At 42.5% G+C, this 24,641-nt stretch overlaps 1 protein-coding gene across 1 annotated transcript in view; it reads left to right on the top strand.

The window, feature by feature from the left end:
* The window catches only part of Plekhg7 (pleckstrin homology and RhoGEF domain containing G7), an 80,207-nt gene that overhangs the window by 20,315 nt on the left and 35,251 nt on the right, over positions 1-24,641 (top strand). Inside the window, 5 exon segments of the mRNA XM_085842579.1 lie at positions 7,652-8,027; positions 14,936-14,998; positions 15,001-15,071; positions 21,552-21,633; positions 22,884-23,003. Of these exon segments, the coding sequence (XP_085698705.1) occupies positions 7,652-8,027; positions 14,936-14,998; positions 15,001-15,071; positions 21,552-21,633; positions 22,884-23,003 (712 nt within the window).

Here is a 24,641-nt window from a genome sequence, read left to right as displayed (position 1 = left end):
ACACACACACGCATACACCATGGAGAATATGTTACACACCTGGGAGAAATGGGTTTCAGCATCCATGTGTTCTGCTTCTTTCACGTCAACTTCACTTGGTGCTCCTCTGTGGTCACACATGTGTAAGCTCTGCTGGACATCATCTGATAGCATGTGGTCAAACAGAAAGGGCACCTGCTTCTCCAGATATCAGTGAAAACTTTGATTGCCCCCGCCCCAAATTGGGAAGGGCGTCAGCTTCTAAATGATCACCTATAACCAGAATGGTAATGCTTTTCAAGGCATGGTTCTGTATTGAAGGAAGAGGAAGGGAAATTAGACCTGCCTAAACTTAAAGAGAAAGAATACATCTAGCAAGAGAAGAATGGGTGAAAATCACTTGGGAATGTGTTTCTATAAATTAGGTAATCATGATATCAATAGAGGCATGATTAGATAATTGTAATCTTGTGTTTGGGATAGAATCCAGCTCTCAATTGTAAATACATTTAATTGTATCAAGGAACTCCTATGATGTATTAAGTGCCAGAAGAATTTGTACAATGTTATTTAAATTATTTTTTCATTTTCATAAGTAGTATTCTCTAGGACTGGGAGTGTGGCTCAGTGGTAGAGTGTCTGCTCTTTACACATAAGCCCCTGAGTTAAATACCAGTACCCTGAGAAATAATGCTGCTGTCTTTAGTATACCCTCCACACCCCTCATAATGAGCCCTTTCGAGACACGACTGACCTTTGTCAATCTCCCTACACCATTTTTTTTTAAAAAGAGGGCAGGAAAACCTTTTTCAGATATTAAAGTCAAAATATACTTCATCTTTAAAAAGGGACCTTTTTTAATAAAAATGTATACTATTGATTTTTTTCAAACAGTAGAAATGAGCCCCGTGGAGTCGTTCCTTGGTTAATTAGGTTGCCCCTAAGAATTTAACCTTGCACAAAAGGTTGATCAAAATGTGGAGCAGCTGATTACGGTGACACCCACTGAAAGAAACAAGACCAATAAACTACAAATGGCTATTTAACTGCCTAATGTTCTAGAACCAGCCATGCACACTGATCATTACGAGCGTGCTTTGGAAGGCCTGGCACAACCAATGTCTGATCATTAGAATTCTTTAAATGACAACCTAAGAAATACTCTAGCTGGCAAAGAAAGTAAGAACTAACATCAAGCAGTGGATGAGTCATAACGTTTAAAGATAACTGCGTACAACAACTGTAGATTGCATCAGAAACAATATGTATTTCTGTTCATCCTTTCTGCCTGTTTCTGGCATTTGTGAAAATAAAATCCTATAGCTTGACTTTTATTGTGTAGCACTATTGGGAACAGGACAGCCCTTTATTTTCTCAGTTGAATACCAACCATCCTAGGAACAATGTCAAAGCATTTGTCTGTCAGTGATGGCTCTTCTATTGATAGAACATTGAGCTTGTTGCCAATAAAAGGCTAATTATTTATAGTGCTGTTAAAGCAAATAAAACTCTACACTTGTACTAAGTGTAACAAGTTTATCTCGTGTTGGGGAGACCCTGAGGAGGGGTAGAAACAGCGATGGACTGGATACTGCATGTCATAGCTGAACCCAGAAGCCTGTCCCCAACCAGATCTTTGGTCTATGTGGAAGTAGGGACAAGTGAATGCAGTGTGGCCAGCCTCAACATTCTTAAGAAGATCCTACCACCCGATTCTTAACAAGTTTGTCCTGGTTTTTAATGTAGAGTTGACCTTTTCCAACAATCTAGGGAACCGTATAGATCAATCACCTCTCCAAGCTTCTGGCCTTGGAACTCCTTATTCGTTATAAGAATACAGCTTGCCAGCCAAACCAAAACATTCCAGACGAGAAACCAGAGAGCTGAGCAATATGCTAGAGCAAGTTTCTTCCTCTGCAGGATGGAGAGAATCTTGTTCGTCAGTGGATCACATGGAGAGATGCAGGAGTCCTGCCATGGTCGGTGTGGTTCCTCAAGCTCTTCATGAAGAAGCTGGCCCTGGAATTGTGTTTCCTCCTGGGTGCCTTTTCCTTGTCCCTACAGATTTCCTTGGTCCAGTCTTCTTGACAAATCATGTAGAGAAGGCACTATTTTCCTCTTTATCATTCTTTGTGGCTTTGTTCTAACCTTTTAATTTTCTTAAGTTACAACTGAAGATTGAGCTGTTTGTTTGTTTGTTTGTTTGTTTGTTTGTTTGCATTGACAGCAAGCATCCCATTACCATTATCCCCAGGAGAATCAGTTTTACAATCCTGTGTGAGAGCGTGAGAGCACTACCAAATGAAGTATGACCTTCCTTTCACACACCCAAAGCTGCAGAACTTTATTCATCTTCCTTTCTTCCCTACATGAAGCCATTCAATTCTAGAGAGCCTAGGCATGAGCTCAGACCACTTTGTGCCAGTTCTGTTAGTTAGCAAAAACAATAGTCCTTGATACTCCACACTAGGCTCGGTAGGGGGCAGTGGTGGCCATGAAGTAAGGTAAGGCGATCAAATCAGTTTTCAAAGTACAAAGTAGATGTTCTACTACTAACACGGATGGGAGAGAATCAGAAACTAATACTGGGATTTCGACAAGGCAGCAATTAATAACTTAGTTGTTTTCCTCCTTGGGGTGTGGTTCTCAGATTTTGACCCAATTAAGAAAAGCATGCTAGGCTTATTAATACACAGAAACCTGACTCCACTGGAGATGTTTAGTGGAACTCTAATTTGAGAACCACTGAGCCACAAACACTTCACAATAAGTGCTTCTCATAGTTCCAGTGAGTGTTTTAGTAAGTTATTGGTTAGAATGTTTGAGCTAGGCACAGGGATGACACATCTAGACCCAGTTACATAGAAACTGAGGCAGGAGAATCCCAGTTAATCCAGGAGTTCTGAGCTCTGGTGTGCTGTGGTGACTCATTAGTCTCCAATGAGTTTGTCATCTCTATGGTGATACCTGGCTATATCAGCCATCAAAGTACTTGCATAGTAAGCAACTGAGAGTTCAACCGTCAGAACTGATGCTGAGAAAATACAAGCCAAGCATGGTGTGGATGAGTGTCCTTGGGGCTCACTGGCCAGCCTGGCATATTTGAAAAGTTCCAGGCCAATGAGAGACACTGTCTCAAAATATCAAGATGAACAGTTCCAGAGGAACAAGAGACCTCCATTGTCCTGCAGCCTTTGCTTACACACACACACACACACACACGCACACGCACACACACACACACACACACACACACACACACACACACACACACACACAACTGGTGACCTCAGGGATTAGAATGGGACCACCACTTGGTGTCTAAATAGAGAGTAAACTGACCTGGGTCAAAATTAATCTGAATTTGTTTTTATGAATAATCTAATTTTTTTATGCTTCACACATTTCCAAAATCTGCATAGGCAACAAGCAAATACTCAGAGTGTGATCTAATAAGAATTCTAAGAGATGTGTTTGTATTTTAATTCCTTGAAAGTCAGTGCTCACAAATTAAGACAATGATCCTTCATTCTATTACTCAATGGTACCAAATCATACTATCAATAAAATAACTCAACCTCCCCAAAATTTAAGAGGGTATAGTAAAGTCCTAAGGAATGATTTCAACAGCTTTGAAGAAAATAAGCAGAAGAGGAGCCTAGAGGGCCCCATGGAGGTTGCTGGGGGAGGTAGGAAGCCCTTTGCATCATTTCTGCGTTAGAAATGCCATTGTTCAGTAAAAGCAAATAAACCGACCTTTCTTGAAGCATTTTACAGGCTGGAGCTACTTCTGGGTTTGCCTTTTTTGTAAACAATATCTAGAAGGTCTCTAAGGAGGGGTAAAGCCAGTTCCTTCCTCAGCTCTAACCAGGTTGTTAAGGCTCAGCAGGAGGGTCCATTTCACTGGTGGAGAGCCAGCTGCCAAGCTCTAGCCAGTCAGCTGAAAGTACGTTTATGCTCACCCTGAGGCTGGTGAGGCCCTAACTCAGACATGTCATGACAATGTCATGTTCAGAGGCAGACCATCCCAAAGGTACTAAGATCTTCACTCCTTCCTGGACCCCCTCTTGCATTTCTGTTGGTTGAGGTCCAGTTCACTCTATATGGTCCAATCTAGCTGGTCTTTCTTGGTCCAATGGAACTGGTGAATCACTAGTCTGAGTAACTTAGTACCCACTACAGTGGTTTTCTTCCCCAACAAGGTGAGTGTGTTTGTTGGATTTTTGTTGTGTTTTAGACACAGAATCTATAGCTCAGGCTGGCCTCAAACTTGATATATAGTGGAGGATGGCCCTAAACCCCTTATACATCTGCCTTTAACTCCCAAGGGCTGAGGTCCTTGGTGTTTACAACACCAGGATATTTGCATGGTTCTTAAACCTGGGAGTTAAAGTTGGTGACTCTTCTGAATAATGAGCCCACACTGAGCCAATCTTGTAGAGAACGCAGGAGAGACAGCAAATGCTGGCTTATTGTTCAGTTTGACTCTAGCAGCTCCATAGAGGGAAGGGGCCTCATAGGAGCTATGGTGGTTATCTCAATTAACTTTTGCTATAACACTATAGCTTTCTGATGCTTTTCTTATAGAGGCAGCTCAGAAGTAAACAACATGGCCTGAAATGATCTGTTCTAAGGTCACACCCCAAGTTAGCAGTGAGTCTGGAAGCAGAGCTAACTTAATCTGTTTGACAGCTTGAGCCCTTCCTCCAAGCAACCCCAAGAGCCCTACTATATCCAAAGACTCTCCAATTTTTCAGGGAGTCCTGTGCTGTGACTATCACCTTGGCCTGTGTGCCCTTATTACTACCACAGTTCCAATATTTAAGACATTGTTCAATATCTAGCAGTTAATGAATTTTAAATCCTATTGGCTTGAATAACCTCCTACTAGCAGCTCTATGCCTGTGTCGAATGATGGCTGCAATCTTCAAAGCCTTGTCCTAAAGCTAAAATGGCAGAAGGTTAAGTCCCAGGCTGAGAATTTTGATGCGGTTATAGCATAGGAGCCCATGTAAGCTTTCTGGATCTTCATAACATCATTGGTGTAGAAAGAATCTCGTGTGCAATGTGTGGAAGCATCACCTGTCAGTAAAATGCTGTTGCCTATTAGATTAGGCAGGAAATAGAGGTGGAAGTTGCGGTACAAAGAGAAGATTTCTGGGATACAGTCAGGCACAGGAGGTTTCACAGGGAACTCTAAGGAAGACACTATGTAGCACAAAACTGAAGGAGAGGTAGCCATGTGGTATGACTTAGACTAGTTTAAACAGGATAATTGAATTATGAGCTAGTAGAAAACAGCTAAAGCTTTTGGCCTAAGCATTTTATAAGAAGTCTCAGAGTTATTATTTGGGGGGAGCAAAGAGGCTGGTTAGAAAAGCTCACAGTTACAATTGTTGCCTAGAACCTGAGAAATCCTCTAAAGGAGAAGAGTAACAAAATCCTTGGGTGTGTGCACACATGGAAAGTACCTAGAATTCAGTCGTCAGCCCAGCCTTTTGTTTGTTTAGAAAGGATGAACCAGCCTCTCCGGAAATCCCAGCAGGAGGCTCAGGATCTGAAATGTTATAACAGGCTCATCTGTCAATGATCAAAATAGATGGTTGGTTTTGGGTTTTTTTTTTTTTCAATTTTTCTCCAGGGAAGGTAAAATTAGTCTCTAGACTAGCAACCAGAAAAGACACAGTCTCAAAAGCAGGATAGCACCACCTTCATTAAGTGTTCCCTTCACCCTTTAGGAAAGGCACCTCATGCATCCTGTTGTGACATGTGAAGTTCTACCATGTTTGAGCCCCTAACTCTAAAACTTATGGCAAACCCCGGCATAATTTCAGAGTTCTCTGTAAGTATGGATTGAGCTGACTTTGGTTGATAACTCAGCAGCTCTCTTTAAACAGTGCTCCTATACCTGCTCGCGTCATTTGACCTTTAACCAAATAAGAGTCAGAGTAAAGGGAGAGATTATGAAGTTCCCAGAGTCAATATCATCATACTGCTGTGGCAATGTCATAACACCAGATTCCCCCTCTTTGTAGATCAGAATAAACCTAAGAGCCTATTACTTCTTGCTACATAGTTATTGGACTTTGATGTTTGATGGTGATCAGATGAAACAAAAGGAAACAAGGGCTTAAAATGGACAGGCACACAGAACACTGAGATAGAAAAGGGGGGAGGAGTTGTGTTTTGGTGTGGGGCCCTTTAGTGTGAGGCAGTTATGGTTATAACACAATGGAAACATGTAGTCCTCCAGAGAACTACAACTAGCATAGTCATAGCCACAGCATTTCAGGCAGTGCTGAACCGTAAGCATTATAAGGTCAAGTCATAAAAAACGTTTTTTTGACTTTCAGTATTCACTATTATTAAGCCAAGGAAGTAAATAATATTCTGAAAAGGTGCTAAAGAGTGCTACTGATGAAATTAAAATTATATTGTACTAAAACATGAATGATTAATCCGTCCTGTCCACCACATGGGCTTCCAGAGGGTTCCAGATGGCGGCACTGAATTTACTGAGCATCTCAGAATGAGTGGTTAACTGCTGATGCTCATCCACAAACAACCCACACGGGGCCTACATCCACCCTCCAGTTTCCGATGGCAAGGGGAGACGGTGTTAGCACCTATTCCAGAGTTCCATCTCTGTGAATCATCAAGAACTGACTTTGATGCGGCCATTGGCTGGATGGGTGGGAACTGGCACCACCCCAATGCCACGGCTCACTTCCACATTCCTATGAGTCAAGTGGCCACATGGCAGAATCAGCCTGACTGAAGCAGGAGAAAGGATTTGTGGAACGGGAACTCCGCATGTGCAAATCCTAAAGAACACTAGTCGTCAAGAGAAACAGGGCACCTAACAAGGCCTGGAGTTTTCTTTTTGCGGTCATTTTATTTTTTTTAAAGATGTCTTTTAGGGTCTTTCTGATGTATCCCAGGGTGGCTGTGAGTCTATATTACTCCTGTGTGTCGCTATGCATGGTTCACATCAGTTACCTTTGTAAGCACACCTCACTATTTAAACGTTAAAGAAAGGGACTTTGTTTTCCCCATCAAAAATCCCCAGAATGCACTAAACACATGCATATTTGCATGAACACATGCAAACAAACACGATATGAGGAGACCCGACCCTAGTGCGAGTTTGATTCTCTTCAAATAGAATCATCACAAGGAGATTAGCTATGTGGCTTTGGAGTTTCTTAATTTACCAACATATTTGAAGGTCTTTTGTTTGGGAATAGTAAGTAGATGGTAAGTGGGTGTCAGCTTACCATTCTAGATGGACTTAACATGCTGTTCACTATACCAAAGTCACATGACTAAATTATCTTCAAAATGTCAAGGGCACTGATGAAAATTGAGCTCTCCCTGCTTCCTCTGAATTATAAGCTTCCCTTTGACATTTCAAGACACCTTTTCTCACTTCAGTCTTCCCAGCTGCTCCTCCCTGAAAATGCAACAACCTGCTGGTAATTCCCACTTGGAGAAAGACAAAGGAAAGCCATGGGATGGATAGCATTTGAATACCAAGGAAATAACCTGTGATCTAGAGAATAGCAACTTGGACAGTGTCTTCTGAAAGCTTCCAGAAATAGGTCCTCCTAGCCTCGTGGGAAGAATAGAACCTCCCTACGCAGAGGCACAGCCGCCCCCACATCCACCCTAGTACCTATCAAAATTTTGAGAGTCAGGGGAACCTTCTCCAGTTTGACCAGCAAGCCTCTGTTGGTATGTTCACCTTTCCTACTCTGAGAAGATAGAGAGGTAGTGAGTGGGAGGTCTCACACTCATTGCTTCAGCAAAAAGACTCCTTGAACATGCCCATCAGAGGAAGCTGGAGGGATCCTGCAGACTCCTCAAGTTGCCATCCCAAGAGTCTACCTAGAAGTCCAAAAGATTCTTTTCACTAACTGTCACCCTTGCGACCCCAAACATGGTTGCCTTCAAATCCTGAAGGAGCCATCAATACAGCCAACACAATCTGGCCACAAGCAAAGCCAAGTAAAGAGGATGACATTGCTGCCCATCAGCCCAGCAGTCAGGTATTCCTCCCAGGGAGGAAAGAGCCACATTGCCCAGCCTTACCATACAACACCTAAAGATTCTCAGGTAAAGCCTCTGCTTTATAACCAAAAAGACCACAGAGTTATCCCAACATCCAAAGACAGGAGGCCCTACCATGGGAGATAGCACAGGAAGATGTCAGAATACATGTAACTTTTAATAGCACTAACCACTCTGGTAAAATGGCAGCATTTCAGAAAGAAGGGAAACAGATTGACTCTAGCTCATTCTCTCCTGTGCCCTTGAAGACAGTTTAAGTAAGGCCACCAATGGTCTTTAAGGCACAGTATAGCAATGAATGGTCCTCTTGCAAATAGACACCACTTTAAGATACTTTGGTGTCTGATTTAAAGGAGGAGAAAGAATTCATTATTCAAAGTTCTTATTCCCCAACCCAACTTTACCCTTAAACTAATCCAGAGCGTTTTAGCTTCAAGAGTGAAATTACTCTCCTCACTGTATCTGCTTTGGAATTCTGGACAAGTCAGAGCAAGACTGAACCAATTATTTTTAAACTCTCTTTCAGGGTGAAGAGCCACATCACTCCAGATATGTATGCATCTTTTCATTACCGAGCTGTGATGGCTATTAGCTCTTCAGGTTTACACCTTCATTCATGTTCTCAGGAGCGAGCCTGTTGCTACACTTTCAAAAGCCAAACCAAACAAAAACAATTGCTCTACATTTGTGGCTACAAAAATCTCCACTTTCGGAGTGCCCTTTAAGAGGGCATGACAAGTGCAGGGACAAGAGTCCCTACTTGTAGGGGACAGGGTGTAACAGTCCCAAGAGCTCATGGCTTTTGTTTTGAATTGTCAGTATGTTGGCCCTATGACTTAATTAGCATCTATTTAGTACTGGTTTTATCTGGTAGAGGAAATAGAATGGCCAAAAATATTCACCAGCCTTTCAAAAGGAAATTCAAAAGACTGGGGATAAAAGAACAGGAAGTTCCATTTAAACAAGCAAGACCTTTAAGAAAGAAAGAGAGAGAGAGAGAGAAAGAGAGAAAAAGAGAGAAAGGAAAGAGAAGAAAATAACCCACTGCCTCCTATGACAACTGTGGCCTCACCTACAATTACAGAGGAAGTGGGCAGCCAGCTCTCAGCTTGAAGCATGGCCCCCACTGTTTTGCCTTCCTAGCTGGGGATAGTTTCTGTGAAAGGAAAGAACAGCTCTGTGCCTAATTTTACCCACTTGATTAATCAGATTGGCAAGAAAGCCCCTACTTCATTTGGAAAAATCCCAGAGGAGGGAAGGGGACTGTGACACCTATTTGTCCCAGTCAACATGACATCAGCCCACATATAGAAACCGAAGTAGAGGAAAATGCAAATTATTGTGTCTAGTATATCTGTTTGCTATTACAACATCACGAATCATGCCCCAAATGTTGAAATTCTAGTGGCTATTTCCTGTAGGCCTGTGGGTCCACAGAGGTTTGCTTATATGGTCTGTGCTGGGCTCAGCTGAGCAGTTCAGATCCTTGTGTCCTTTGTCCCTTTTCCTGGACCAAAAAGCATATGATGCTTTTTGATGGGAGAGGTTTAAGGGCACAAAGGAGTCATGCAAAGCTTCTTTCTTCTGGACTTTGAATCTCATTTAATTTTACTGACCAAAGTAAGCCACTTGGAGAATTGAGCTCAGGGACTATGTGCACTCAGAACAGCACTAAGGTAGTGTGTAGCAATGGTGTGGATACAAGACACAGTGAAGAGAGGAACCACATGCTAATCCGCTATAGGTGTGAGCTGGGATAAAGAGCACAGATGTGTCAGACACAGAGAAGAGGAGAACACATTCATAGATGGATAGTGTGGTGAAGTTGGTTAGAGTCTGTCGTCATGCACAGCTTAGTAGGATGCTTAGGAATCCTCCAATTTGAATAGGGTTGAGTGGATGGGACGATGCAATCAGGTAGATACAGGGTGGCCATCTGGTTTAGATGAGTGAATATGAGCAGTGGATTTTTTTAAAAGGAAGAAAAAAGAAAAAGGAAAGACAGAGACTGCTGCTAGGTATTGTAGAAGAGAAAGTTTATTGTAGATAAAAGGAAGAGAATATAGACAGAGGCAGAGACATCTGTAGGGGCAGTTTTTGATATTAAGGTCCTGTTCCCCAATTGGTTCTTGATCTGTCAGTAAAGAAATCCGTGGGTCAATTGCTGAGCTAAAAGTATAAGCAGGACTTCTGGGTCCCTGGGGCAAGCAGAGAGATGCAAGGGAAGAGAGACAAAGAGTTTGTGATGCATCTAAAGAAGAAACATTGACCAGCCATGTGAGATCTCATTCAGGCTGCTCCTATAAGTGGGTGGTCAGGGGCATTTAGCACAGACTAGATGCCACTGACCAACTAAGTTATGACAGGTGGGAGGTACAAAGCTAAGAGTAATAATAAGGGCACATTTTCTAGGTGGGAGATAGTAGTGCCCAGCAATTGTCCCAAGAAGGCAAGTTAAAAGTGAACAACTGTGTGTGTGTCTTTTATCAGTGGATTCAAAGGAAGCCAGGTGGGAGCTGGTAGTGCAGCCACTTCCCAGAACAAAGGTGGGCAGCACAAAACTATATACAACAGACACATGGGAAAGTCCAGAGTGGACAAGACTCTGAGCCTTGTGACGAGACAGGGGAGGAGAGGGGGAAGAACCAGACCAGCCAGGTCAGGAGGGTAAAGGGTAGACCAAAAGAGAGCAGGTAACCAAGACAGCTGGATTTTCTAGGGAATAACCACTGAAGGCACTGGGCTGGAGAGTTAAGGGTAGAGCATGAGGTATGCCAGCCATGCCCTGTAACATGTAGGGACCGGAGGATGCTGGGAGAACCCATCAGCTAGGTCTGTTTGTTGTGTTAAATAGGCACCTCTGCCACTTGCCCCAGGGTTTGAGACACAACAAGGAGAACCTGTAGAAGGGCAGAGGATGAGAAGCTGGGTTTAGGCTGTGATGAAGACTAGAGTTCAAAGAGATGTCCCAGGCTGTGATATTTAGGGCAACCACCCAGATTTGGGAAAAGCTGAAAGAGATGTTGACCAGAATGACTTCTGAGCTTCTGTTCGCACAGCCAGGTGGTTAACCATCCTCTTCACTGAGCTAGTCAAATTCAAGGGAAGGACCCTGCTTCTCACCAGCATTTCTACTGTCCCCTTATGACATGAGCGTGAACTCAAACTCACTTCAAGTCTGCTATTGCCAAAGATGCCCCCTGGGAAAGAATCTATACAGCACCTCTTTATTAATGAGTAATGCAGAGTCTCATTTACCCCTGAGCACAGCCAATATATTCCTTTCATTTCCTCTCTTTTACATTCATCCCAATGTCAAAGCTTTCCCAAGACTCCAGCGTTCAGTCAGTACCCAGCTAGAGTCTATTCACAAATCAATTTATTACAGGAAAATCAGATGAGGGGAGGGAAGAGAAGCTGCTGCCAGGCTGTCTTTACCACAGTCATTTAACTATCCCCAGAGTGTTTGCATTCTGACAAAAGACATGGCTAGAGCCAAACCTGGGTGGCTGTGTTAAAGGGCATTTTAATCAGAAGGAAGCAATTAGAGAGATCATGTGGACAGGGAGCCCTTCCTGGCATGATCCTTAATCACAGGGTCTCTGCTCGTCTTCAGTCCTTCCCTGCTGCTGAAAAGAAAACGCACACTCTGACTTTTCTTGAGAGTGAACACTAATTCTCAATATCAAAGGGAATAGAGGAAAGTTAAATATACCAAAAATAACTAGCATGATAGCCAAATGGCAAAACATTTGAGAATCTCTCTTGAGGAAGAAATCAGACAAAATAGTTTGCTAATACTTCCCAAGTAAGATCAGTGTGGGGTCGCCATTAGAGGGCAGCATTCCCTGAGTTAAGGTCCTGGGATCCAGAACCTAAGTTTGGATTCTGTCTCCAGTTCTTTCTCGCAACAGATCTTGGTCCATGTTCTTCAGAGCTCTGGGTCATATTAACTATGAAGTATAGCTACAGATAGTATCCGTGTGTCCATCTCTTTTCTCAAAGTCATGCCCCGACAAATGCAACTCAGGGGAAAAGGCATTTTTTGGCTCACAGTTCCTGGGTACAGTCCATCATGGCAGGAGTTGGGAGGCAGGTGGAAGGCAGGCCATTCTGCTGTTTAGTTTGATTTTCCTATTGGTTCAGTCCAGGATCCACACCACATAGTGGTGTCCCCATAGGCCACAAGATGGATCTTCCCATCTCTCTTGACCTAACCCAGATAATCTTTTATAGCCATCTCCAGAGGCTAACTCAATCCAGGGAATCTCTCACAGCTGTGCCAAGTGGTGTGTCTCCTAGGTATTTCTCTATCCTGTCACTTTGAATTGTCAGTGCTAATCATCATGGCTTCACAACTTTTTTCATTGATCAATTAGTTGTTATTGTAGCTAGTGGTTTGTTTGGGGTTTTTTTTGAGAAAATTCCTTTATTCAATAATTCCTCATGCAGGTGACTGGTTCATTCTTTCTAAAATATCATGATGTCAGAGGTAAGTGTTCAGTCATGGAAAAGCTCATCGACTTCCAGTGCACCACAAAATTGCACATACCCAATCTTTATTCAAAGCTTGCTAGGTGTTGTTTTCCTCTTAGGGAAACCAAGACCCAAGGGAACATGCCAAGGTCACCACAAGGAAGTGATGACAGTCTCGGTTGGGGATCTAGGATTTAGGCCATACAGTTGTAGTGTGATACTGTTGGCTTCCGGTGGCTACTGTAATGTAGGACCCCAACCAGGTGACTAAACAAGTGAAGGTTAAAATAATTATATTGTAACATGCAAAAATTGTATGTTTGTTGGGGGAAACTGGGTACCAATTCAGAGCTCATTTAAATGAATATTTCCAGTAGATAATCAACAGAGAACTGAATATATCCACTTTGCTTTTTAGAAGGAGAAATTTTCGTGTTTAGGACAGCAAAACTCAGAAGACAGCAATGACTCACACATGGCGCTAAGTTCAGCTGGACTCACTGAAACTTCTGTCATTAGGGGGTCAGACCCATGCCTTCCCAGAGTGCCCAGAAATCTAATCCACAGCTGAGCTTTGCAGAAGAGAGGCTACTCTCTGGAGCACTCTATAGTTCTTCATGTTGGACAAGAGTAGTCTTTTTAATTGCTTTCTCTCATCTCTGTTTGGTTACAACTGTGTTTCTCCGTATTCTTATTTGTCCATATTAATTTTTGATGTTCAAAGAAAATTCGCATTCACACAGATTGTGTTATACCCAGAGGCATCCCCACCCTCCCAGAATGAGCAGCTTTGTGCTTTGACCATTGAGGTGAAAAGCCAAGGACTTGGCTCGGGGCCTGCATATACCAGATGCCCTCTCTCCACTCCATATGGGCAAATTCCCATCAATACTGACCTGTGTCATTCTAAATGAATGTCTTATATTAGAAAGAACTCCAGAAAGGGGGGGAGTGGTGGGAGTAATATAATGTATTTTGAGTTTGTATATACATATGATTATATGTAATATATAATTATAATTGTATGTATTATATATTATATGAATTATATTATTCATTTAGGAGCCACACTCTAAAACCAAATTTCTCTGAAGGCTGCCAGCATTTTATTGCATAGGCCAACATTTCTATTTATTCAATAAGCTCATTTGAATACAGCTCTAGCCCATGCTAGATGATTAAATTCTCTGATATGTCAGTCCTACTACAGCCACCTGAGAAATATAAGAGGAAAACAATGGAGTTAGAGAAAGGAGGGAGGGAGGAAGGGCAGGAGAGAAGGCGGGAGAGGGAGGCAGAAGAGAACATTCTGGAATGAATGTAGAGACTTCTAAAGGAAATGTCCTGGTTGGAGTTTAGAGAGGAATTGGTATCAGACAGTGGAGATAAATGGGAGTGGAACAGAAAGGAAAATGCAGAATGAGTCTGGAGCCTAGCATGTAGCAGCTAGTTATCCCCAGAGTACGAAGTGCAGGCTTTGTGATTGTTCCATTTACTTAACACATGGTTTACTGAGCCCTAACTGAACAGAGGGATTTAGAGGAGCCAGGAGTTTAGTTAGGATAATGCAGAATTAAGGCAGGAACCTACAAAGCGACCTTTGAAAGTCAATCACTTTCCAAGGGGGAGAACAGCATGAGAGAATTATTTCATCCATTCCTGTTCATCAGCTTGGGAGACACAGAGAAAGGGCAGGTAAAACAGATTCTAAAACTCCAGGGAATGGAGCTAATTGAATAAATCTGAGCCTATCCTTATTTACACAGTCCTCGTTTAAGCTACTTAGCATTGGTACCCAAGGGCCTGAGCCTCCTGCATTAAACAGTAACAGGCCTGTGAAAACGGGGCCAGTACGCCCCCATCCCTGGCATAAAACCATTTTTATTACAGTCCAGTCCCTGTTTTCAGGTAGTGAACTGCAAAGCAACAAACACCAGAAGGCACACAGGCGTGGATTATGAATGACTTGCATATATGGTCTATATCTTTCCTTATCTGTACAGGATAGAGATCCCCTGGAATATCTCAACTTTTCTAGCAATTCTCATTTTTCTCTAAAATAAAAACTACTGACCTCCAACAACCAGCTGTGGGTTGCAAAGTGCACCAGGGTCACCTCCTGCTCGCCTCTGAGGCAGTGTGCACCATTTGAAAAGACCTGTGGATCTAAAGACTCTCTTTTAGTCTCAGGTCAAACAGATAGGGTGCTCTGGATGAGTTAAGATTATACATAGTTAATGAGAATGAAAAAGCCATGCTGTCTTCTTGTGACCCTACTATGGCTCAAAACTGAAGTAACCTGACTTTCCATCAAAGAACAAGTACATAGCAGCCATGCCTATGACCAGAGTTGTCTGACAAATAACTTGCCTGCATCCTGGCTCTCAGCTCTCACCTTTATTCTCTCAAGCACAGGTTCTGTGAGCACAAGCAGAGTGCTATGATACTAAATCTGTATGGACTTGAGGTGTTGCCCCCAGGGACCTTCTAGTGTCTGATGGGGCTACTGATTATCTATCTGTGTCACCTACTGCTGCTGAATCCAGGTCCCATTGATTCAGTCTACACTCATAGCATGTTGGTTATGGGGCAGATAGTGTTATAAGCAAAAGGGACTTTCCAAATGATTAAAATCTAGTAGAACTCTGATATGGACCCATTTGGATGGAAGCCTCACCTAGAACAAGTTATAAGACATGAGTTATTGGAACCAGGTGACTACCAGTCTTTTATAAGTGACCCATTTGAGGAGATAAGCCTCCCCCCTCCAGAATGGTCTCTTCTGAAATTATTCAACCCAAGTCTAGCTGCACCTATATGACAAGTACACCATGAAAGGTCACCATTTGGATTAGAACCCCCTTATGGGGCTGGCTGGTGGACAGTTCATCTCTAGTTGCTATAAGACTTATAATTGTCCACTCCTGATCTTCAGCCTCACAAAGGTGTCTTCCAACCAGGGTGGCATCTTGTGAAAGTAGAAGCCATGGTGACAGATAGATGTATCATACATACAGTGCAGCAATGGTGGCAGATCATTAGCTATGAAAGAATGTAACACTTGGAGTATTTGGGAGACTTTCCTCATGGCTCTACTGGCAGGAACATCAAATCCCTTATGATCTAAGAGACTGAAAAATGTATCAATGTTGGTGGGTTTTAAGCTAGTTTTGCTCTTGGGGGGTCTATGTGATGGTTTGAATCAGTATGTTGCCATTTTGTCCTATTGACAGAGTCCTTTGCCTTACCGAAGCGTTTCAGTTTCATGAGGTCTCGTTTATCAATTGTTGATCTTAGAGTCTAAGTCACTGATGTTCTGTCCAGGAAATTGTCTCCTGTACCAATGCATTCAAGATTATTTCCCACTTTCTCTTCTAGTAGGTTAATTCTTTAAATGAATGATTCCCATACTTCCAGCAGTTCATAGACTCCTCCCGCACTGATGGAGAAACAAAGTAAGCAGAGCCCAGTAAAGAAACAGTATCCTGTTACCCGGAAGAGGAAGAGTACAAGCCTTTAGCTTGCAACAATGCATCATCCATCAGCCAAGGTGTGAATGTTCATTCTGGAACTAGGAGAAAGGAGAAAGGCAGCAAGTGAGTTCCATTCCACTCCTTTCCTGAAGAGAGCTTCAGTGAATCCCCACAGTGACCCTTAACCCTGTCACTATAAGTAATGATGTGGTTTCTTTTTTCTTCCTGTTGTCCATCTGAGTCCAAAAGAACCAAGATGGCTTTTCTTCAAGAGAGGAATGACAACACACAAGGTCATTTTGTTTTTAATTAAACATCTTGTGGCCAAGAAAGTAACAGCAGGGAAGAGCCTCTTTGCTTGGCTTTATCTCTGTATGAAGGCAGATGGCAGGGAGAAAATATAAATGACATCATTTTATCCATAGGATCAGGTCCAGGAACACACTAAATAATGCCACTTCACGTGACAAAACAGGGCTAATTGCCAGTGGGTGATGGATTCTGAAAGACATGGAAGCAAGCCATTTTAACACAGTGACGCTTTGCAACATGAACTTTATAACTTGGATACAAAGTGACTTAGAAAGAGCTCACTTTGAAAGGAACTTGAGTATCTTCACCCACCCTGGGAGGCATTCAGCCCCGTGCAAGTGGTGAACATTAAAAAATTAACGAGGTACTACAAAAGCAGATTCCACAAGTGCTCCTCTATGTCTGAGACAATCAGATTGGGTCTAGTGGATTTTCTTATGTGTTCATCTATTGAAGAGTCATCAATCTAAACCAGTGGACCCTGGGTCTTTATGACACAAGACAAGAAGGTCCTCTGATATGTCAAATTTTTCCTTCCTATGTTGTGGGCAGAGGGAGGGAGCTAGACTCTACCCTCCTGGTTTTTTGAGACAAGAGGGGGCTGGTGCTGGGTTCACCAGTGGATACCATTTGCAGTGCACATACAACAGGGCCTATGGGAAAGTACTATACCCCATTCTGTTAATTAATTCAGAAGGAGGAGGAGAAGAGGAAGAAGAAGAAGAAGAAGAAGAAGAAGAAGAAGAAGAAGAAGAAGAAGAAGAAGAAGAAGAAGAAGAAGAAGAAGAAAGAAGAAGGAGGAGGAGGAGGAGGAGGAGGAGGAGGAAGAAGAAGAAGAAGAAGAAGAAGAAGAAGAAGAAGAAGAAGAAGAAGAAGAAGAAGAAGAAGAAGAAGAAGAAGAAGAAGGAAAGAAAGAAGAAGAAGAAGAAGAAAGAAGAAAGAAGAAGAAAGAAGAAGAAAGAAGAAGAAAGAAGAAGAAAGAAGAAGAAAGAAGAAGAAAGAAGAAGAAAGAAGAAAGAAGAAGAAAGAAGAAGAAAGAAGAAGAAAGAAGAAGAAAGAAAGAAGAAGAAAGAAAGAAGAAAGAAAGAAGAAGAAAGAAAGAAGAAGAAAGAAAGAAGAAGAAAGAAAGAAGAAGAAAGAAAGAAGAAGAAAGAAGAAGAAGAAGAAGAAGAAGAAGAAGAAGAAGAAGAAGAAGAAGAAGAAGAAGAAGAAGAAGAAGAAGAAGAAGAAGAAGAAGAAGAAGAAGAAGAAGAGGAAAAGAAAACACCCTACGGGGCTCTAATCCCAGCAGCTTCATTTACTGTTTCCTATCCTTGGCTACTTAAATCAATTCTTCCAGCTTCCAGTCTTTTCCTCCAAAGGTGGGATAAGTCATCAAGGCATATCTACAGTGTCTGTGATAAGGGAGCTGCTCCCAGAGCTTGGTGCTTGCAACACTTTATCAATATTAGTCCTATTGGTAGCAACAGTAGTAGTTTTGAAGGACTTGGAAAACTGCTTGTCCTTAGAGCCAGGTGTTTGAATGACTTTCACTTTTCTTTCTTTCTTTCTTTCTTTCTTTCTTTCTTTCTTTCTTTCTTTCTTTCTTTCTTTCTTTCTTTCTTTCTTTCTTTCTTTCTTTTAAACAGTGTGTATGGGACAAGATCTATTACCTGAGAATGTGACTTGATGATGGTTTGGCAACCCCATGGTTACTAGGGCTGCCGTCCGCCAGTATATTTTTCTGCCAAGTCGGATGCAGGGTGCCTTCCTCATATAAAAGCAGAGTGAACATAAAAGGGGAGGGTCATTTCTTCCCAGATATCCTGAGGCCTCCCCTGAGCTGCAAACTCTCAGGGGTGCATGGCAGGGGGGCATGGAGCTAGTTTGTTCCATCAGGAGGAAAGGGCCTAACAAAGGAAGGAGTGGCCAGCTAATTGCGGGGCTGTCTGTTCCCTATAGCAACTGATTCCAGAGTGTGTGCTGGACCACTGTGTGAGTGCGCACTGGACTGTATCAAGGTGCTCAGTGAGAAGGGCAGTCTAGTTCATAAATGGCAGGGAGGATGCTAAGTTGTTTGCACTCTAGGGTGAGTGGGTGGTGATACACAAAGGAAGAAAGATGGAATCCCTTATATAAAATGATGTCAAGAGGAAATGGTAGCTTGGGGGATAAAAACTGAACCCACATAGTAAATTTACAGAGTCAACTTGAGGAAGTTGACCTTTTTTAAAAAACAGGACTGGAGAGAAAGAGAGAGAGAGAGAGAGAGAGACAGAGACAGAGACAGAGACAGAGACAGAGACAGAGACAGAGACAGAGACAGAGACAGAGACAGAGAGAAAGAGAGATTGGGCCTGATGTGGACTTTTTGAAACCCTACACCCAGACACACACATTGAGTAAATGAAAAAATGTAAAAAAATAAACATTGAAAATGGCCCAAATCTGTATATAGCCTAAACACATAACTCTAGTATATTTTAAATCATTGCTAGAGTGCGTACAGGACCCAGTGCCATAGAAATACTCGACAATACTTATTATGTTGTATTGCTTATGAAGGAATGACAAGAAGCAAGCTGCACATGTTCAATATGGACACGTTTTTATGGTTTTGGCCTTCAACTACAAATGGTCGAATCTATAAATGTGGAGGTTGTAGACACAGAGGGCTGCTGCAGTGAGATTATCAAGTGCATTTGTCACATGTCCCAAGCAACGATGGAAACATCGTTCCTTGGTGCTCCCATTTTCCAATCTGCAGGTGTAGTTCCTTTCTTCGTCTAACTCTGATTTAAATAATCCCTAACTATATAAATGATAATCCTTATCAATACCCACCTATCTAATAGTGTGCATGTTATATCCCATTATAAATTTCCCTGTTTCCTTTCTTCCCAATATCAGTAATAAAATGAATATAGAGTGTTACTATACAACTAGACATTGCTTTTGTTTACATGTGTTCATATTTATGCATGTTATAATTCAAGTACATGACTCATAAGTTCTTACCATTTTGTCAATTACCACAAGAGTTCACCTTCAGCCTTAACCTTCTGGTCACTCCAGTCATGTGTTACCTGTTCTTACTATGCCAGTTTACTCTTGGATGTTAAGTTCAAACCCCAGAATCAACTTTCCCTCTTCCTCTGTGTCTTTTCAAATACCCAGAAAATTCTTCCATTACCTCTCCTAACTAAAACCATCACTGTGGAAACAACAGGCACCAGGGTCTCTGGCTTTAAAAGTCCGTGTGATCCCTGGGGACTCACGTTCTTCTTCCTTCCTGATGACATCCACCTGGCTTTGACCAGGAGGCTGAGCAACCCATGGAGGCCACCATGAGGACACTTCGGGTTGTGTCCTTGGCACGCATTTCCCCCCACCTTCCACGCTGTCTCCGTTCTCTTCTCCAGCTGGCTGCTGATTGCCCTCTCATCCTGCAGTCGAGATGGTTTCAGTCACCAATAGAGGCATATGTCATCCCCAACCAGCTCCAAGACTCCTTTGTTGTCGTGAAGGCTCCTGTCAATAACAGGTTTCCTTTGTTAGTCCTACTGGGAAAGCCCAGGATAGCCCCTCTGCACATCTGGAGACTGTTCCAGGATCCTCTTCTCAGAAGACCCCTGACCCATGACAGAAGATGATATCTGTTTATCTTCACAATGATCAGCCTGCTTCAAACCCTGCGCTTCCATGCCAGCATCGTGGACCTTGAAAACCACAGAGCATGTTGGAACCCTGTGATTAGCATTCAAGTGAATGCTGCCAAGCTGATAGAAAGCCTTACACACGATTATTTGACAGCTCCTTCCTGGGAAGGTTGGTAATGCGAACTCTTTACGTGGGTAGTTCAGACTGATGGAATAGAATACTAAACACACTTTAAAACTATTCACTGCGTGTTGTTTGCAGAGAAAATGACAGATGGCTATGTAAACATAGTCTTTAAAAATCATGATTCTATCAGAAAAATGTGGCAAGGATTCTATCACTCTTATATTTTTTTCTTGGTTCTCAAGTTTTCTCCAGTAATTGCATATTATCTGGTAATCAGATGTTTGTTTGCTTGTTTGCTTTTGTTTTTCAAGACAGGGTTTCTCTGTGTAACCCTGGCTATCCTGGAAATTTGCTCTGTAGATAAGGCTGGCCTCGAACCCAGAGATCTGCCTGTCTCTGCCTCCGGAGTGCTGGCATTAAAGGTGTGAGCCACCACTCCTGGTAGTAATCAGATTTTTTTAAAAAGTTTTATTTTTTTTTAAATTGTGTGTATGTGTGAATGTATCTGTGTGTGGATATGCATTTGTGGATGACAGTTCTCATGGGCCAGAGGCGGCTGTTATGAACTGTGTGGTGTGAGCTGGGCTGACTCAGGTCCTCTGCCAGAGTAGTACATGCTCTTAATGCCACACCATCTCTCCAGCCAATAATAATAATAATAATAATGATGATGATGATGATAAACTTTAAACAAGTATTTTTAACAATATTATGACAACAATAAGTGTGGGGGGGGGAGGTCCCTGCTAAGGAAACTCGAGTTTGTTGTGTATTCTAGCATTTTTTGGCAGAGATAATGCTGTTGAGCAACTCTCCTTCCCACCATGGGCTTTATTTAGTCAACCACTGAGAAGTTGAACTAATACATTCAGTGAAAGACCAGACCAACTCCATCTCGGCTCCATCTTAGAGAGCCAGACCTCAGATTGAACTCAGTTAACCAACAAGCCTGCACCTAACAGAAGTTTCCAAGTCACTCTAACAACCACCAATCAGGAGGAAAGCAGAGGGTTGGGCTCTCAGTACCAGCCAATCATTTTAAAGGGCCACAAATTCTGTACTAGCTCCCCCATCAGATGTGTGCCAGGCTGGAAACCCCCTTGCTGGTTTGCTTGCTTCTATAAATACTTGTTTGAAACTGGGCTGGGGTTTCACTCTCCCATCCTGCTGTGACAGAGCCGGGGTAAACCCAACCTTGAGCTTGACTAAAGAGATCCTAGTTGGCTCCTCGGTGGTCTTTTGGGGTTCGAGATCCTGAATGAGCACAACAGCAGAAAGCACTTTCTTGTGCTACCTACACTCTTAAGATTCACAACCTGAAAAAAAAAAAAAAGACTTTGGAGGACCTGGGGTCCCACCCACACATTTGCTTATGACCAACTGTGACGTGGTTTTCTTTCATTAGTAAAACGGAAGGTTCACAGCACACGTTTCCATTAGCTTCTGCCTTCCAGCTGTCGCACTCTGTGGTTCTAGGTATCAGACTACAGCTTCAGAAATGGATGGGAGCTGTCCATGGCTTCAAGGGCCCAATCTGTTAGAGGTTCAGTTTATGTTGGTAACAGTCAGAGATCAACCCAAGATTTAGAGGCCAAGGAACTGTGATATTCAAGCATTCGTGTCTGAAAAAAATCCTGTCTGTAATGTTCTTTGAGCAGAGCAAGGACAGGTACGATCTAAGCGCATGTCTGACCCAGAGAGCTGCCCGTCCTCCCTGATGATTACAGACTTCCCCCGCTAGGAGCTCTACAGCCTTAAGTTTCTTTCCTTTCTCTAATATGCTTTTCTTAGTCTAAGAAGGGAATGGGTTCAGGAGAGATGGATCGGCAGTTAGGAACATTCACTGACAGCTCTTCCAGAGGACCAGGGTTCAAGTCCCAGAACCCAAGAACCCACGTGGAAGCTCACAGATGTCTTTAACTCCAGTTCCAGGGGATCTGACACACTCACACAGACATATATGCAGGCAAAACAGCAATGAACATAAACTAAACTAATCATCATCATATGTGGTCGTTGTTGTCAGATTTTGCTTCATTTATTACGATATCCAGGAACAGGAGAGGAGCTCTGGTCTGGCAGGACACAGAATCCTGGGGAAGCATGCCCTGTCTGACTAAGGCATTGGATAGGACAGCATTTTGTACACTCTGAAGACCTACAGACATGCCAGGACAGCTGGACATCACAGCATGGGATCTTGGTTGATCACAAGACTGGTACAGTGGCTCAGAAGGAGATGGTCTAGTGCCATGACAGACATTTCAGTTTTTGGAAGTCCTTTTCTCAGAACTTAACTCATCATTAGCCAATGAACGACTGTGGCAGTTACTACATCTGCCTCCCTGGGCTTCACTCCTTAGTTTGAGAAGTAAACTGTTTGGGACAAGAATATCTTTAAAGTTCTCTTCAAGTTCTACAAGTCTATGGTGGCTTTTGAGCAGTTAATGTCAACAAGCCTTTGCCAAATGGGACCTGAATCAGACCTCTCGCTAGGTTTAAGTGCTTTCAGACTTGAAACAAACTGGACAGTACTCACAGAATCCTCAAGCCCAGTTCCAAGTAACAACCCAGGTTTCTCTTCCTGATAATTCTCAAACGCTTAGCTTTAGGAGAGTAGGTGTCTCACACACACACACATACACACAAGCCTCAGGGAGAAGTTATGGTTTGGATAACATGTGGAACCACTGCCAATGGGGATAAGGAACCTGCAGAAGGACTCACCACACTGTAAGCTAAAGCAAAGAGCAGACAGGACAACTAAATGAGGAGTCATGTGTTGTTCTCTTTCCCCTCTGTGTGCAGACCATGACAAGAAAACCGCCCTCTGGTCAGATGGCCTCGGGAGAGCAGCAAGAGACTGCATGGGAACTTTTCACCAGTGAATGCACTTATTTCTTGGATCATTTATTGGTTCTTCAGATGGTAATGCGCTTAATTGTAGTTCCTGGGGGAATATTAATTGGGTTCCTTGGGAGCTTGATTTTTTTTTTCTCTTCCATGCAAACAAAAGGAAATTAAGATTCCGTATGCTCATTCAGAGCTTGAGAAAGAAATGTAGTCATTATTTTTATTTAAGCAACAAATACTTTATTGTATTTGCCTGTCTGTCTGAGGTAGGGCTTCGATCCATACACAGGTTGGCCTTGAAGTCTGGAGCCTCAGGCCTCAGGCTCTGGAGTGCTAAGATGACAAACTCACATCCAGTTCTTAGTTCCAAAAAAAAAAAAAAAGCCTCCCAAAATTGAATAGAACTCCCAGCTCTTGTCTCTTTCATTCTCTCTTATGGTATCACCAAGGAGCTCACAGCTGCCATCATTGAAAAACATCTTCTTCCCTTTGATTCCTCTAGGTTTTTGCTCCCTCATAAACAGTGTTTCTTACCAGCTACGGGGACACAATGCACACATCACATACAGCTTGGAATACTCAGATGATATGGGGCAGTCACAATGGAATTGAGGTTTGGAAGTTTGGCTCAGTGTGTTTGGCCTGATCTGGAGAGGTGGAAATGAATTTCTTAGAGAGAAGATACATACAGTGATGGATGTGGGTAGCCACTTCCTAAGTGTAGTTTGGGCCATGTGGCATCCTAAATTACCTCTGCCTGTATTGCTTTTAAACTCTGGTTGCTTCCAGGATTTTGTTTTTGTTTTTGTTTCTTTAAAATTGGTTGGGTAATCCTGAGTTCAAGTCTGGTATTTAACTCTGACTTCAAGAACTGGTAGGCCTCCATGTTTAAAGTTGGTATTAACAAACATCATTTAATTAAGGTCTTGGTCTCTTTTCTGCTACTGTAATAGAATATGCATAATGAAAATAAATTTGTTTGGCTCAGGATTCCAGAGACTGAGATGTCTAAGATAGATAGTCTGCATCTGGCAAGGGTCTTCTTGATACATCCCAAGGCAGGGGACATTTTATAGAGAGGTCACATAAGAAATCAAGAGAGACCCAAGCTTGCTTTTTGCTTTAGATCTATTATTCTTTTTAAAATTTGTATGTGAATGTACATGTGTGTGTGCGAGTGCATGTATGTGTGTATACCATGTGCATACAAGTCCTGTGCAGTGCAGAAAAGATTGTCAGATCCCCTGGAATTAAAGATACAAGTAATGGTACAGTGCCACGGGGGTGGGAACTGAACCCACAGGAGCATCAAATGCTCTCAATCTTATAATCCCAGCTATTTTGTTGATATGTTTTTGTTCTGTCTTGTTTGTTTGTTTTGTTTTGTTTGCTTGGTTTTTTTTTTTGTTTTGTTTTGTTTTGTTTTGTTTTTTTTTTGGTTTCAAGACAGTGTTTTATTGTATAACACTAGCTTTCCAGGAACTCCCTATGTAGACCAGTCCAGCCTCAAACTCACAAAAATTGAATTTGTTTCCATATGCTCCAGTGGATTTAAGTACACATCTTTGTTAGGGTTTTATTACTGTGAAGAGACACCATGACCAGGGAAACGCTTATAAAAAAGAACATTTCCTTGTGGGTAGCTTACAGGTTCAGCGGTTCAGTCCATTATCATCATGGCAGGAAGCATGGCAGCATGCAGGCAGACTTGGT

The sequence above is a fragment of the Mus caroli genome, unplaced genomic scaffold (genome assembly GCF_978045245.1).
Source record: "Mus caroli unplaced genomic scaffold, Mus_caroli_1 scaffold_9, whole genome shotgun sequence".
Classification (NCBI taxonomy): domain Eukaryota; kingdom Metazoa; phylum Chordata; class Mammalia; order Rodentia; family Muridae; genus Mus; species Mus caroli.
This window is presented reverse-complemented; position numbering and strand designations above follow the sequence as displayed.